General features: G+C 51.4%; 2 protein-coding genes across 4 annotated transcripts; one reads left to right on the top strand and one right to left on the bottom strand.

Moving 5' to 3' along the window:
* Window positions 1–282: 282 nt before the first annotated feature.
* Window positions 283–2,447, bottom strand: VKORC1 (vitamin K epoxide reductase complex subunit 1). 2 transcript variants are annotated; one of them, XM_019436365.1, is made up of 3 exons: window positions 2,129–2,373; window positions 1,248–1,357; window positions 283–746 (listed from the first exon to the last, which is right to left on the bottom strand). In XM_019436365.1, the coding sequence occupies exons 1-3, from the start codon at window positions 2,299–2,301 to the stop codon at window positions 538–540; spliced, it is 492 nt and encodes a 163-aa protein (XP_019291910.1). In that variant the 5' UTR covers window positions 2,302–2,373; the 3' UTR covers window positions 283–537. The 2 variants fall into 2 exon arrangements, with proteins under 2 accessions (XP_019291910.1, XP_019291911.1); XM_019436366.2 differs by lacking the exon at window positions 1,248–1,357 and having other exon boundaries at window positions 641–746; window positions 2,129–2,447.
* Window positions 2,448–9,595: 7,148 nt separating this feature from the next.
* BCKDK (branched chain keto acid dehydrogenase kinase) lies at window positions 9,596–13,868 on the top strand. Of its 2 annotated transcripts, XM_019436312.2 has the most exons (12): window positions 9,596–9,706; window positions 10,285–10,668; window positions 10,791–10,859; window positions 10,951–11,061; window positions 11,377–11,424; window positions 11,505–11,624; window positions 11,706–11,804; window positions 11,997–12,070; window positions 12,389–12,517; window positions 12,609–12,698; window positions 13,164–13,322; window positions 13,413–13,868. In XM_019436312.2, the coding sequence occupies exons 2-12, from the start codon at window positions 10,474–10,476 to the stop codon at window positions 13,555–13,557; spliced, it is 1,239 nt and encodes a 412-aa protein (XP_019291857.1). In that variant the 5' UTR covers window positions 9,596–9,706; window positions 10,285–10,473; the 3' UTR covers window positions 13,558–13,868. The 2 variants fall into 2 exon arrangements, with proteins under 2 accessions (XP_019291857.1, XP_019291858.1); XM_019436313.2 differs by lacking the exon at window positions 13,164–13,322.
* Window positions 13,869–14,416: the final 548 nt, after the last annotated feature.

The following is a 14,416-nucleotide window of genomic DNA, read 5'->3' as shown; positions in this document are numbered from 1 at the left end:
GCATGGACAGAACTTTGCCCTTGCAAGTGTGTGCTTGGCTTTCCCAGGAAAGAAAGTTTGGCTCTCGTTGGGCAGCAAGGATAAGCCACCAGCTTGCTTCCTGGGGGTAGGGGCCGATGGCGCCCCAGGTCTTGCTGACTCCACACGCTGGAGAAGGGACTAACCACCCTTCTCAGGCAGGCCCTCCACTCTCCCTCTGACTCATCTTTCCACTCCAGAGGAGGCAAGACTGGGGGAGGCTCAACACTAGGGTTCCTCGTAGACAGATGGCTCAGACTTAGCTAATTTATTTAAGAAATTTTATTGCTCAGAACCTTCCCTCCTTGGGCAATGGCAGGAGCTTTGGAAACCAGTCCTTGGGGAGAGAGACAGAGGCACTAGGGTTGAGGAAAGAGTGTGGCACATTTGGTCCATTGTCCTGTGTGGGAGTATGGTGGGGTCAGGTTGCAGACTTTTATAAGGACACAGACAGGGCCCCCTTGGGCAAGGCTCACATGCCAAAGCAGAGCATGAGGTCAGCCTGGCTTGGGTGAAGGCTCAGTGCCCCTTGACCTTGCCCTGGGGTTCCTGGACCTTCCGGAAGCTGAGTACCACCAGGCCCACATTGATGGCATAGGTGGTGATGCAAACGATGCACAAATCATAGAGTACGAAGAATAGGATCCAGGCCAGGTAGACAGAACCGGCAAGAGACACCAGGGAACTCAGCACCAGCAGGATAGATGCCCAGCGGGCCCGGAGGCAACCTGCAAGGCAGACAAGGCTCAGGCATGGGCTTCAGGGACTGGCCACCTCTAGAATACTGCCTTGACTTCATGGTACCACCCAGATATCAGGGGCTGCTGGGGAAGAATCTCCAAACCGAGAGGCTCTGATGATCCTCACCAAGGCCTTGGTTCTCCTATCTGTTCATTGATCCATGGAACTCAAATAGTGAATTTTCCTGCTGAGCTCTACATGAAATGAAAGAGAAGCAGCCCTTGGATTCCTCCCAGAGAGTAACTTCTGAGTCTTTTCCATAAAACTGGGGTCCTAGGAAGTCTTTAAGGGCGCTTTTGGCTCTGATAGTAAGTAAACCAAGTGAAACACTTGTTAGTTCCTGCCCACAGGGTGTTCAGTGATGAGTAGCTTGCTGTCAAGTGTCTGGGTCACCATGATTATAAGGAATGGGAATGGACTGGCCAAGGGGGAAGGGGCCGGTTAGGAAAAGGAGGTGGGGCCTGCAGGGAATGGGCGGGGCCACTCACCTAACAACAGCTGTAATGTGTAGAAGATGCAACCGAATATGCTATTGGATTGATTGAGGATGCTGTCCGGGCCAAGCACATGTTCCACCAGTCCAAACCCCCGGCCCCACCTGGTGGAGGGGAGGGCTCAGGTTAGGAGTGCCAACACAGTGCGTCCTGGAGGGGTGATTTCCAAAAAGCCACCCAGGCTGTACTTTCCCTCCCCCACCCCCGCCCAATGCCCTCCTGAGTCCAAGGTTCAAAGGCCTCCAGGCTAGCTCAGGATTCCATGTCACTGCCCCTATCCTATCCTATCCCCAGGCCAGGTCAGGCATGGCCATGGTTCCACCATACACCCCTCTTTTCATCCTAGACCTTCAGTAGTTCTTAAGATGACAAGGTAGGTAGAAGGGTTGACTTGGCTTTATAGTGTTACCGGAGACTGGGAATCCACTGCAGAATCTTACTGCCCTGGACCTCTAAATCTCCAGCTCCCTGGCTACACACTCCCCTCCTCGAGCATAGCCAGGCCCTCAAACGTAGCCAGACCTAACCACCTTATCCTGTTACGGCCATCCCCAAGACCTCAAGACCATTATCAGTCCCTATACACTATCCCATTCCTCCTCCTGCCCGGTTACCGTTATTCCTTGGCATTAGGATCTACGTGCTACTCCCTATAATAACCCCAGCGCCCGGCACTATCTGTAGCCCCAGCCCCAGGCCCCAGGCCCCACACTCCTAACTCAGACACAAAGTTTCGCCAGGCAACGCCCCCTCGAGCAGCCCCGCTCCCATGCGTCCGCTCCCAGGGATCCCGATCCCAGGCTCCAGAATCTTTTGGCAACGTGGCCACTAGGACAAGCAGCCCAGTCCCCCAAGCCTCCCACTCCCGCTCGCACCTGGAGGAAAAGACGCGCGAACAGCTGATGGCGGTGCCCACGTCGCAGAGCGCGCGGTAATCCTGGTCCCGGGCGCGCGCCGCCTTCACGTGCAGTGCGTAGAGCGAGAGCACTAACCCCGCGAGGCAGAGCGCGAGCCGCACCCATCCAGGGTTCTTCCAGGTAGCGCCCATGATTTACGGTACCTCCCGAGGCGCCAGCCCGGAGGGAACAAGCCACGGAGCAGGGGCGGGGCAGGATGTGGCCACGCCCTCTCCCGCCCCTCTGACTGGGCGATTGGCCTGCCTGGTCTCGCACTCCCTGATCCACTGGTTGTTCCTAGTACTTGATGGGCGTGCTGGCAAAGTAGGAAAACAGGGAGGAATGCTGGGACTGAAAAACTAGATTAGGGATTAGGGGTAATTACAGAGCACAAGGCCTGTCAGGCATGATGGGAGTAGTAGTCCGAGCGGCCGCAGCGCCTCAAGGGAAATGGAGTCTCCGAGTTTAAAAAAAAAAAAAATTATATTAATGTGGCTAACAGTATAGCGCTTAGGCTATGCCAGACTCTGTTCGAAGCACTGGAACATCCGGGACCTAGAGACCAGCGGATCAGGGAATCCAGCGAATACTGCGGTCCGATCAAGAACCAGCATTTTCCCTGAAATTATTATTTCAGATACTATTAGCATTATAATCTCCAATCCTCAGTGCTTGCTCAACCATTCCCTCCTGCCTCATCAGCCCCTCCTGCCGACCAGTCTCTCTCTTCTTCAAATTCCCAGCGCCATCACCACCGCCACACCCTTGACATTATCCTAACCTCTGTTTTATTGTGGGAAAACCTGAGTCTGGATCAACCCAACAGTCCCTCTTTCACAAGCCTTTGTTCGTTAGGCTAGCTGTGCTCTTTCCATAGCAATAATGGCATCTATTGATGACCCATTTCTCCTATACCTCTTCTTCCTTTTCATCTGCATTGAAACTCGGTTCTCTTTCCCCATTTTAGAAACAGTGACAAATCTCCCTTCACAATCAAGTTTTTGGGAAGATTTTACACTTCCAGTCTGTACTTCCTCACTTCTTCCTTGCAGCCCAGCACAACATAAACTAGCTCCTGCTCCCAAACACTCCCTTGACAACTGATGGCTGATGTCACCAGGATGTTAAATCCAATGGATATATCTGTATATATCTATATATGGATATATTTTCTAGTAATCTCTGCACCCAAAGTTGGGGGCTCGAACTTGCACTGCGAGATCAAGAGTCACATGCTCTTCCTACTGAGCCAGCCAGGTGCCCCTCCAATAGATATTTTTGAGTTCTTATCATTCTTGACCTCTCAACAGTATTAGTCACAGTTGAGCACTCCTTCCCAGGAACTTTCTCTGGATTCTGTGATATTTCACTTTCCCGATGGCTCTCCTCTCTCTGTGGCAGCTCCTTCTCAGAGGCACTCTTCTTCTTCTAGGCAGCATGGTGGTAGAATAACAGCTCCCAAAGATGCCCATGTTCAAATCCCTGGGACCGGTGGATATGTCAGATTCCATGGCAAACAGGAATTAAGGTTGCAGATGGAATTAGGGTTATTAATCTGCTGGTTTTAATAAACTTTTTAAAAAGTTTATTTATTTTGAGAGATAGAGACAGAAAGTGAGCAGACGAGGGGCAAAGAGAAGGAGACAGAGAGAACTCCAAGCAGCCTCCATGCTTTCAGCTTAGAGCCCAATGTGGGGTTCGATCTCACGAACCGTGAGATCATGACCTGAGCTGAAATCAAGAGTCAGATGCTGAACTGACTGAGCCTTCCAGGCGCCCCTAATCTGGTTTTAAAATATTATCCTATGGGTCCAATATAATCACAGGGGTCCTTAAAGTGAAAATGGGCTGGGTGGGGGGCATATGACTGGCTCAGTCAGAAAAGCACGAGACTCTTGATCTCAGGGTTGTGAGTTTGAGCCCCACCTTGAGTGTAGAGATTGCAAACAAAATAAACTTTTTTTATAAAAGTGAAAAAGGGCAGGGGCACCTGGCTGGCTCAGTCTGTTGAGCATCGGACTGAGGCTCAGGTCATGATCTCACAGTTCATGGGTTCGAGCCCCATGTCGGGCTCTGTGCTGACAGTGAAGAGCCTGGAGCCTGCTTCAAATTCTGTGTCCCCTTCTCTCTCTGCCCCTCCCCTCCCTTGAAAATAAACATTTAACATAAAAAAGTGAAGAAGGGTGTCAGAGGGTGGTGGGACTATGGCAGAAAGGCACAGAGAGATGCAATGTTGCTGGCTTTGAAGATGGAGGAAGGAGGTCATGAAGTAAGGAGTATGAGTGGCAAAGCAGGAAGAGGCAAAGAAATGGATGCTGCCTAGAGTGTCCAGAAAGGAACTGCTGACATCTTAATTTTAGCCCAGTGAGACCCATGTTGGACTTCTGAACTGCAGGACTATAAGACAAGAAATTCATGTTGTTTTAAGCCACTAAATTTGTGGTAATTTGTTACAGCGGTGATAGGAAACCAACACAGAGGGCTAGGACTTAGGCCTCTCTTTCTATTATCCTGTGGGGTCAGGTCGGCCCTGTTCAGTGTGGGAAGAGACTGCTGAGTGGTATGAGTACCAGAAGGTGGGAATCATTGAGGACACACTGCTGTTCAACAAATCACCACACAAAAAAGAATGGCTTCAAATGATAACAGTCATTTTATTTCCTCTTACATGTTTTATAGGTTAGGAATTTGGAAAGAGAATTTTGGCTGAGGAGTCTGGCTCCCATATTTGCAGTCAGGTGATGGTTAATGCTGGAACAATGAGAGATTGAAGTAGCTGAGGGAGAACCTAACAGTTCTTTCTCTCTTTTTAAAAATTTTTTTGATGTTTATTTATTTTTGAGAGAGAGAAAGAAAGACAGACAGAATGGGAGTGGGGGAGGGCAGGCTCCAGGCTCTGAGCTGTCCACACAGAGCCCAATGCGGGGCTCAAACCCACAAACCATGAGATCATGATCTGAGCTGAAGTCAGATGCTTAACTGACTGAGTCACCCAGACTCTCTCTCTCTCTCTCTCTCTCTCTCTCTCTCTCTCTCTTTGTAGTCTCAAGATCCATGTAGTCTCTCTATAAGGACTAGTTTGGGCTTCCTCCCAGCATAGCAGCCCCCAGGCTACAATAGTCAGCTTTCAAAATTGCTCTGAATGATTTCCATTTTCTAGTATTCACACCATTGTATAGTCTCTTCCCATGCTAGGCAGGGTTGACCTGAGCCTGTAGGATAATACAGAAATTATAGTGTGTCACTTTCACAGCTAAGTCATAAAGATATGGCAGCTTCCACCTTGCTTCCTCTTAGATCACTGGCTCTGGGTGAAGCCAGTTGGCATGTTATGAGGACACTTAAGCAGCCCAAGGAAACAGTCCACCTAGTAAAGAACTAAAGCCTTTTGCCAACAACCAGCATTAACTTGCCAAGCATGTGAGACAGCCACCCTGAAATTGGATTCTCCAGCACCAGTCAAGCCTTCAGATGGCTGTACTTTCAACCAACATATTGATTGCAACTTCATGAGAGACCATGAGCCAGAACCATGCAGCTTAGCTGCTTCCAGGTTCCTGCCCCAAAGAAACTGTGTGACAAAATAAATGTTTGTTACTTTGAGCTGCTATGTTGTGGTAATAATTTGTTACACAGTGATAGTTGATTAATATAGGGCAGTCAGACTGCTTACATGGGAGCTCAGGATTCTAGTACAAGTGCTCCAGGGAGCCAAGTGGAAGCTGCATCATTTTTTATGATTTAGCTTTTATTTAAAACTTTTTTAAGGTTTATTCATTTTTCAGAGACAGACAGAGCATGAGTCGGGGAGGGGAAAAGAGAGGGAGACACAGAATGTGAAGTAGGCTCAGGCTCTGAGCTGTCAGCACAGAGCCTGACATGGGGCTGGAACTCACGGACCGCGAGATCATGACCTGAGCTGAAGTTGGAAGCTTAACCGACTGAGCCACCCAGGTGCATTTAAAGTCACATAGTATCCCTTTCACTATACAGAAGCCTCCTCAGTTCCAAAGGGAGGAACATGGAACTCTCTCTCTCTCTCTCAAAAAAGAGAGAGAGAGAGAGAGAGAGAGAGAGACTCTATCTATCTCAGAGAGAGAGAGAGAGAGAGAGAGAGAGAGAGAGAGAGAGAGAGAATCCCAAGCAGGCTCCACGCTCAGCACAGAGCCCAACACGGGGCTTGATCCCACAACCCTGGGATCACTACCTGAACCAGAATCAAGAGTCGGACGCTCAACTGACTGAGTCACCCAGGCACCCCAGAACTCCATCTCTTGATCTGAGAAGTGTCAAAGTCGTATTCTAAGAAGTTCACGTGGGGCGGGCCATTTTCAGAAATACAAACTGCTACACGGGGCAACATTATTTTGTCCCCTGTCTTCTCTTACTTCCTGCAGGTCACAACTTCCAACCTCTGACCAGATCTGTCTCCTGGGCTCCAAACCCCAGAGAAACACCTCTTAGATGTCACCACCATTTGGATGCCTCATAGGCCAATGAGATGCAATGCAATGCACCCAAAAGTGAACCCCTTACATTTCCCCAAACCTGTTCCTTCTCTGGAGTTTCCCATTTTAAATATGGCCCCTCCATCCACCTAAGCCACTCCTCTTGGACTACTTTCTCAATCCCTGTAATCTATGCAGACCACTACCCTGGTCCAAGCTGCCATCACCTCCCACCTAGATAAATACAGTAGTCTCCTCACTTGTCTCCCAGGAATACTTGTCCAGCATCCACAGATTGATTCTCCACACTGCAAATCAAACTGATCCATTTAAAAAATAATGAGGTAGGGCACCTGGCTGGCTCAGTTGTGGTAGAACATGTGACTCTTGATCTCAGGGTTGTGAGTTCAAGCCCAGCATTTGGCCTGGAGTTTATTTAAAAAAAAAAAAAAAAGATGATGTAGTTCTGTCACTTTCTGCCTTTAAGTAGTGTCCCATTTCAATAGGTCAGAAGATAAAGCCCCAAATCTCCTTCATTTATTTAACAAATGTTTATTGAGCACATGTTATGTGCCAGGGGATTGTGTTAGGAGCTTGGGATAAATTAGGAAACCAGACAAATAGTCATGCTCTGGTCTTACATTGTAGAAGAGGAGGAAAAAAGTGAGAAGTTAATATCATCCATACATAAAATATATAGTATGTTGTTAGTGATAAGTGCTACAAATAAAAGGTAGAGCAGAGTGAGGGGAATGGAGGTGACTGCAGTTTTGAACAGGATGGTCAGGGTGGGCTTCATTCAGTTAACATTTGGGCAGAAGCTTGAAGAAGGTGAGGGAGTAAGCTATGTGGATATATAGGAGAAGGGTGTTCCAGGTAGAGAGAAAGCCAGTGAGAGGTTCTGAGGTGGAATGTTACTGGTAAGTTTAGGGAGCAACAGGGAGGCCAGAGTGGCTGCAGCCAGTGCATGTGGGAGGAAAGGACAGAGAGGAAAGAGGGGAACATGTATTTTAATATTTCTGTAAAATGAGAATAACAATAGTACCTACCTCAGAGGGCTGTTACGAAGATGAAATTAATACACATAAGGCTCATAGAAGAGTGCCTGGGCAACGGTGAGCTCTGTATTATGAAACTCTAGAGTGTATTTCCAGTTTCCGCCGCCGGGTGGCAGCAACGAGTTAAGGCCAAGGGCTGGTCTAGCGCTCAGGGTTAAAAGGGGTGAAGCCCTGCCCAGACGCCACCGGCATCTGTGCTCCGGTGCACGCCGCGGCCGCGTTGAGCGCCGAGTTCTAGCACACTGCAAGCACTCTGAGTCCTCTGCTTCTCTGCGCGTGCTGTTCCCCACCCCGCCCCCCAACCCTCCACTCTACCCCACCCCCGACCGAACCACCCTTCCTTCTTCCTTCTTCCACCAGCCCAAGCCGTGCCTGCCTCCAGAGCTGAGTGGCCTTCTGGCCCCACTCCAGGATATTGCCACGATGCTGGGAAAGAAAGGATGGGAATGGTGTGGGGATGAGGGGGGACAGAGGAAATCCACAGACTCAGGGAACCTTATCCTCATGGTTATGCCCACCTTTCCCCAATTCCTCAGGCAGGTCAGCCACAGTGAAGGGTCCCACCTCTGCCGAAGTTTAAAGACAGACTTTGGGCTCCAAAGATGTTGCCTGCTTCACTTAACCCATATTAATTTAAAAATTTAAAAAAGGGGCTCCTGGGTGGCTCAGTCGATTGAGCATCCGACTTTGGCTCAGGTCATGATCTCACGGTTCATGAGTTCCAACCCCGCATTGAGCTTTCTGTTGTCAGCACAGAGCCTGCTTCAGATCCTCTGTCTTGCTCTCTGCCCCTCTCCCACTCTCTCTCAAAAATAAATATTAATTTTTAAAAAATATTTAGAAAATACATAACCACGGTAAAGAAAAATCCAATCAGTACAAATCCAAGTACACACAAACACACACATGCTGAAAAGTCTCTCCCCAATCATCTCCTGCTTGAAAAAAGTAATTATTTTTTCACTGTCTTTCTGCATTTGGTTTCACCGACTCCCACTCTCCCAATCACTACTGCCAGAGGGTTCTGTCTAATGAGGAGATTGAATTAAAACCCTCAGTGACTTCTTAGTACCTCAGGACAAATGCAGACTCCTTGCCCTTCATGATCTTGTTCTGGTCACCCCCTTGGACCCTTCTCCTTCCTAGCCTCCACATGGCTGCAGGTATATCCACAGATTGTCCAGGCTATTCTCTGTCCTGCCATACCCTTCCCACTCCAGCTTAGGCTCCTGAGTCCTATTCATGTTGCACCTGTACCAGTGTCCCAGACCCTATTTAACGCTTCCATCCTGTGCAGCCCTAATCAGGATTAATGACACTGAAACTGTCTTTCTCTTTGGGGCAAGGAAGGGTCTACTTATTTGATTCAATACCCAAGCCCCTCTTCTGGCACAGAAAAGTTACCCAATCAGTGTGGCAGGTATGAATGAATAATAGTAACATACCTACCACATAGTGCTAATCCCACACCTGGCACTGTTCTAGGCAATTTACACATATAAACTCACATATCCACACGACAACCCCAAGGTTGATACATCCTCGTTATACCAACATGGAAACTAGACCATTGAGCAGTTCAAGTAAGTTGTCCCAGCTAGTAAGTGCTGGGCTGGGGTTTGAACCAGCAGTTTGATTTTCCATAAATGAGTCAAGAGATGGAAGGAGAAGGTTGGGACAGCAGGGAAAGAACCCAGGTAGAATTTGGTCTGTGTGTTTTGCATCTAAGGATCTTCCCGCCCTCTCCCATTTCACTCCCAGAAACCCCATTTTATAAAGCAGGAAAGAGAGACCCAAGGCGACCACAAATAACTCCGAGAGACCTGTGGAGGGAGCCGTGGAATTTATTTGGGGGTCCAGGAGCACGGGTGTAGCCGGTATGGGCTGGCTCCAAACTACAACTCCCAGGAGGCACCGGGCCCCCAAAGCCCACGCGACGTCACAGCGGCAGAGGGCGCAGGCGGCTCGGCTAGCCCGGCCGGTGGACTGTTGGGCCGTTTCTCTCGGACCTCGGCCCTGGCCCTGGCCCTGGCCCTGGCCCTGGCACCGCGGTAAGTGGAGCAACCCGCGCCAACCCTGCCTGCAGGGGCTTGGCGGCGCGCGCTCGTAGCCTCCGCCATTGAGCTGGGCTGTGGAGTGCGCGTGGACCGGGATGGCATCTACCATATAGGGGGGATACGGGCCGAACCAAGTGACCCTGCGGAGGGGAAACCCAGACGGCGACTCCCAGGCCGCTACTTTGGGGCAGTTGGGGGGACCATACTGTGTGCCACACATACGCAGACCACACTCGAGGGGTCCAGGTCTGAAGACGCTCAGTCTGAAGACGCTCAGTAGGGGTCAACCCCGCCCCCTGAACGGGGGTCCCCAGGACCATAGGGAGCGGGGCGTTGTTTTCGGGCTGGACGAGTCTGAGGGTCTCCAACCCTCCAAACACCAGATAGAGCCTCAAGTTGAAGAATTGCCTCGGAAAACAAGGTTTACAGGCTCGGCCTGTATGTGTTTGGGAGGTGGTTGAATGGGTGGGCAGAGATTGCCCCGGTCTGATGATACCAGTGCCCACGTGGAGAGATGGTGCCAGTTGTCTGGATTAGGATCTTTACAACTACCCCTTCCCTTTCCCTGACAGATGGGAACTGTTCCCTGGGGACTGAGCTTGTCAGCATCCTTGACCTGCTGTCGCCCCTGAAGTCAGAGAAGAGACCCTGCGGATCCACACACACCCCCTGCCCCGTTTCGGGGTCGTGTCCTTGTATCTGGTCCTCTGCCCCTAGCAGCCGCCTAGTCCGACAAAGAAACAAAGGAGCAGAGCAGAACGATGATATTGGCGTCCGTGCTGGGGAGTGGTCCCCGGAGCGGACCTCCACTCCGGCCCTTACTGGGGCCTGCACTGTCGCTCCGGGCCCGCTCCACATCAGCCACCGATACGCACCACGTGGAGATGGCACGGGAGCGCTCCAAGACTGTCACCTCCTTTTACAATCAGTCGGCCATCGATGTGGCAGCGGAGAAGGTGCGCAGCTGGCAAGAGGCCGGGTCCGGAGCTGGAACGGGTGTCCAGGGAAGGGGTGGAGCTAATGTGGTGGGGGTGGGGTGTTGCAGATCCAGTGCTCAAAGCCCATCTGCCCCCTCCAGCCCTCAGTCCGCCTCACTCCAACCATGATGCTCTATTCAGGCCGCTCTCAGGACGGCAGCCACCTCCTGGTAAGATTTCTGCACCCTATTTCCCTCTTGGTCCCTGGAGCTCTGGCCCAGCCACTCATGTCCTGGCCCTGACTTCCCTCTTCTTTTCTAGAAAAGTGCCCGGTATTTGCAGCAAGAGTTGCCAGTGAGGATCGCTCACCGCATCAAAGGTTTTCGTAGCCTTCCTTTTATCATTGGCTGCAACCCCACCATATTACACGTGGTAAGGTGGTCTCAGGGGGCATGGGTTTCTCTAGAGGGGACTTTAGATCATTGTGCCCACTGCCCAAGGGGCATATTGGGAGATGGGACTAGAGTGGCAGAGACTTGTCTGCCAAAAGGTTTCAGGGCCATAGAAGACTCAGATCCAAGCCTTCAGAGGCCAAAGTTGAATATTCATGGAGGCTTAAAAGGCCATGATGGGGGTTTAAACCAAGTGAATTGGGGTGGATGGCAATCCCCATGGGTAAGCATGGGTGGCTGCTCTCTACCCAGTGCCCACAACATCCCTGTGAATTCCCACACCTCTTCCTTGCAGCACGAGTTGTACATCCGTGCCTTCCAGAAGCTGACAGACTTCCCTCCGGTGAGGGCTGGGCCGGGGTAAGGTGAGGGGCTGAGAGGTCAGGGCTGGAACATCCATGCTTATGACTCTGTGGCCTATAGATCAAGGACCAGGCGGACGAGGCCCGGTACTGCCAGCTGGTGCGACAGCTGCTGGACGACCACAAGGATGTGGTGACCCTCTTGGCTGAGGGCCTTCGTGAGAGCCGGAAGCACATAGAGGTTAGGGGCAGCACAGTGGGCACCCAAGCCTACTGGGGGGCCTGGGAAAGGTACAGAGTTCTGAGACTCCACTCTTTACAGGATGAGAAGCTTGTCCGCTACTTCTTGGACAAGACACTGACTTCAAGGCTTGGGATCCGTATGTTGGCCACACATCATCTGGCGCTGCATGAGGACAAGGTGGGGTGCTGGGATCTGAGACCTATCAGGTGGGGCAGAGGGGACTGAGCCAGGGGCCCCCTTGGGCTGGGGACTGGGCCAAGGGCCTGGGGAGAGGTTTGGGGCTGCTTCAGAGGTCCAAAGATTGCAGGCATTTGGTGGCCAAGGTGTGGGTCAAGGTGCTGCTTAGTCTTGACTTCTTTCTCCTGCCAGCCCGACTTTGTTGGCATCATCTGCACTCGCCTGTCGCCAAAGAAGATTATTGAAAAGTGGGTGGACTTTGCCAGGTGAGGCTAGAACAGCTAAGGGGGTGGATATCTTCCAGCCCAGAAGGCTTGGGTCTGAGCCCTTGCCTAGGGCATGGTCTAGGGCAGGCTTTCTCAAATGTGGCACAATTAACATTTTGGGTCAGATAATTCTTAGGAGGTGTCTCATGCTTGTTAGGATCTTTAGAAGGGTGCCTGGCTTTTACTTAATACAACTCCTAGCTGTGGCAAGCAAAAATGTCTCTAGAAATTGCAAAATTTCTCTAGGGGTGGTGGGGGCAGAAATTCCTCCATCTGAGAATCACTGGTCTAGGTTTGAACCCTTGCTCCTACCTACAGACGCCTGTGTGAGCACAAGTATGGCAATGCCCCCCGCGTCCGCATCAATGGACATGTGGCTGCCCGTTTCCCCTTCATCCCTATGCCACTGGACTACATCCTGCCTGAGCTCCTCAAGAATGCCATGAGGTGGGCTGGCTGGATATGTTGGAAGGGGGCAAGACAGGAACAGGGGTGAAGCTGGGGTACCACTACCTACTGATCTTTCTTCCCTGCATAGAGCTACGATGGAGAGTCACCTAGATACTCCCTACAATGTCCCAGATGTGGTCATTACCATCGCCAACAATGATATCGATCTCGTCATCAGGTTTGTCCTGAGTGGGAGTTGAGCCAGGATATATGGGGGTTCCAGGCACTGTTTCTGACTTGCTCTATGACCTTGAGCCATACCTGCCCCGCCGTGAGACAAGATACTCTTTGTTTCTGAGAATGCCATGAGCTGGATATGAATGGATCTGGGGTCAGCTGGTTTCCAGGGCTCTGTGCTTGTCAGCAACTGAAAGGCCTGGACTGAGGAGTCAGGAGTAACCAGTCCATGATGCTGGCTTGAGAATAAATGTAAAATCCTGTGAGAAGGTACAAGCAACCAGTGGCTCAGCAGAAGTGAGGATGGAAGGATATCACTTATGAAAAATAATGCCCGAGGGTCCAGGTGGACTACATTCCATCTTTGGGTGGAGGGGGCAGGAAGGCTGACTTAGCACTATTTGCTTGGGAGGTAGTGAGCCCCCACCAAAGCTGAGCCAAGCCCATGTTATCAACATCCTGCCAGGATTTCAGACCGGGGCGGGGGAATCGCTCACAAAGACCTGGATCGGGTTATGGACTACCACTTCACTACAGCTGAGGCCAGCACCCAGGACCCCCGGATCAGCCCCCTTTTTGGCCACCTGGACATGCACAGTGGTGGCCAGTCAGGGCCCATGCACGGGTGAGGCCCCACCTGGCCACAATGGGAGGGTGGGGGTCCCCGGGAGACTCAAGCCTCTGAAGCCTCTCTCCTGTCCCCCATCCATTCTAGCTTCGGCTTTGGGCTGCCAACCTCACGGGCCTATGCAGAGTACCTCGGTGGTTCCCTTCGGCTGCAGTCTCTGCAGGGCATTGGCACAGATGTCTACTTGCGGCTCCGTCACATCGATGGCCGAGAGGAAAGCTTCCGCATCTGACCCCACAGCCCTTGGCCTGCTTGCCTGCCTGGCCCGGGCTGCACACCCTGCCAGGACCTTCTGGGTGAGGCAGGGTACCACCCTGCTCCACATGCTGCTGCATCTGGGGTCTTAGGGCCCCAAATATATGGAATTACATGGAGCCCGGTGCTGCCCCTCCTCTACAGAGGTCCGCTGCCTCCCTGCCTCCAGGCCTTGGAGGAGAGGAAGTGGGGACCCTTGAGGCCTCCAGCACCAGCTCCGTTATTCTTGTTCCTGGGGAACCCCTACCTTGACTGCTGTTTGTTATTAAAGTTCACATTTTGAATGCCCTCTTGGGCCCCGTGTGTGGGGAGCGCAGGTGAGCTTTGGTTTCCACCCTATTCTGGTTCCCTGGGCCCTTGGGTTTAATTAGCTCATGTCCTAGTCTCTAACTGTCCTGACAGCCTGGCAGGCTATGTATAGAATTGCCCCCAAATCTCTTGCACATTTGGTTTGGCGGGAGTTGGGATGGCTCTGGCAGTTTGTGCAAAGACCTTTCATTCATTTCACTTAACAAATGTTTCTGGGTCCCAGATAATTTTGAAGGCCCAACTTGGCCCAGCTTCAGGCCTCAGTTCTGACTCTTCCCTTCCTGGCAGTCACAGGTTCTGGAAGTGAAGGTCACCAGACTGGGCAACCTGAGCCACCTGATTCCTGAGCCTGAGTAAGGTTAAAAATACTGCCTGCCAGCTGTGCCTGCTTCTGCCAAGGAAAAGGAACACACAAGATTATACCCTGGCAGGTGCCAAGGGACAGTGGGGCATTGGTAGGGAGGGCTAAAGGAAAGGGCTCTAGAGAGCAGGTGGGACCCAGGGGAGGGGAAGACAGGCCTGAAAGT

Source organism: Panthera pardus, unplaced genomic scaffold (assembly GCF_024362965.1).
Source record: "Panthera pardus isolate Hobbes unplaced genomic scaffold, ASM2436296v1 HiC_scaffold_5, whole genome shotgun sequence".
Taxonomy (NCBI): Eukaryota; Metazoa; Chordata; class Mammalia; order Carnivora; family Felidae; genus Panthera; species Panthera pardus.
This window is presented reverse-complemented; position numbering and strand designations above follow the sequence as displayed.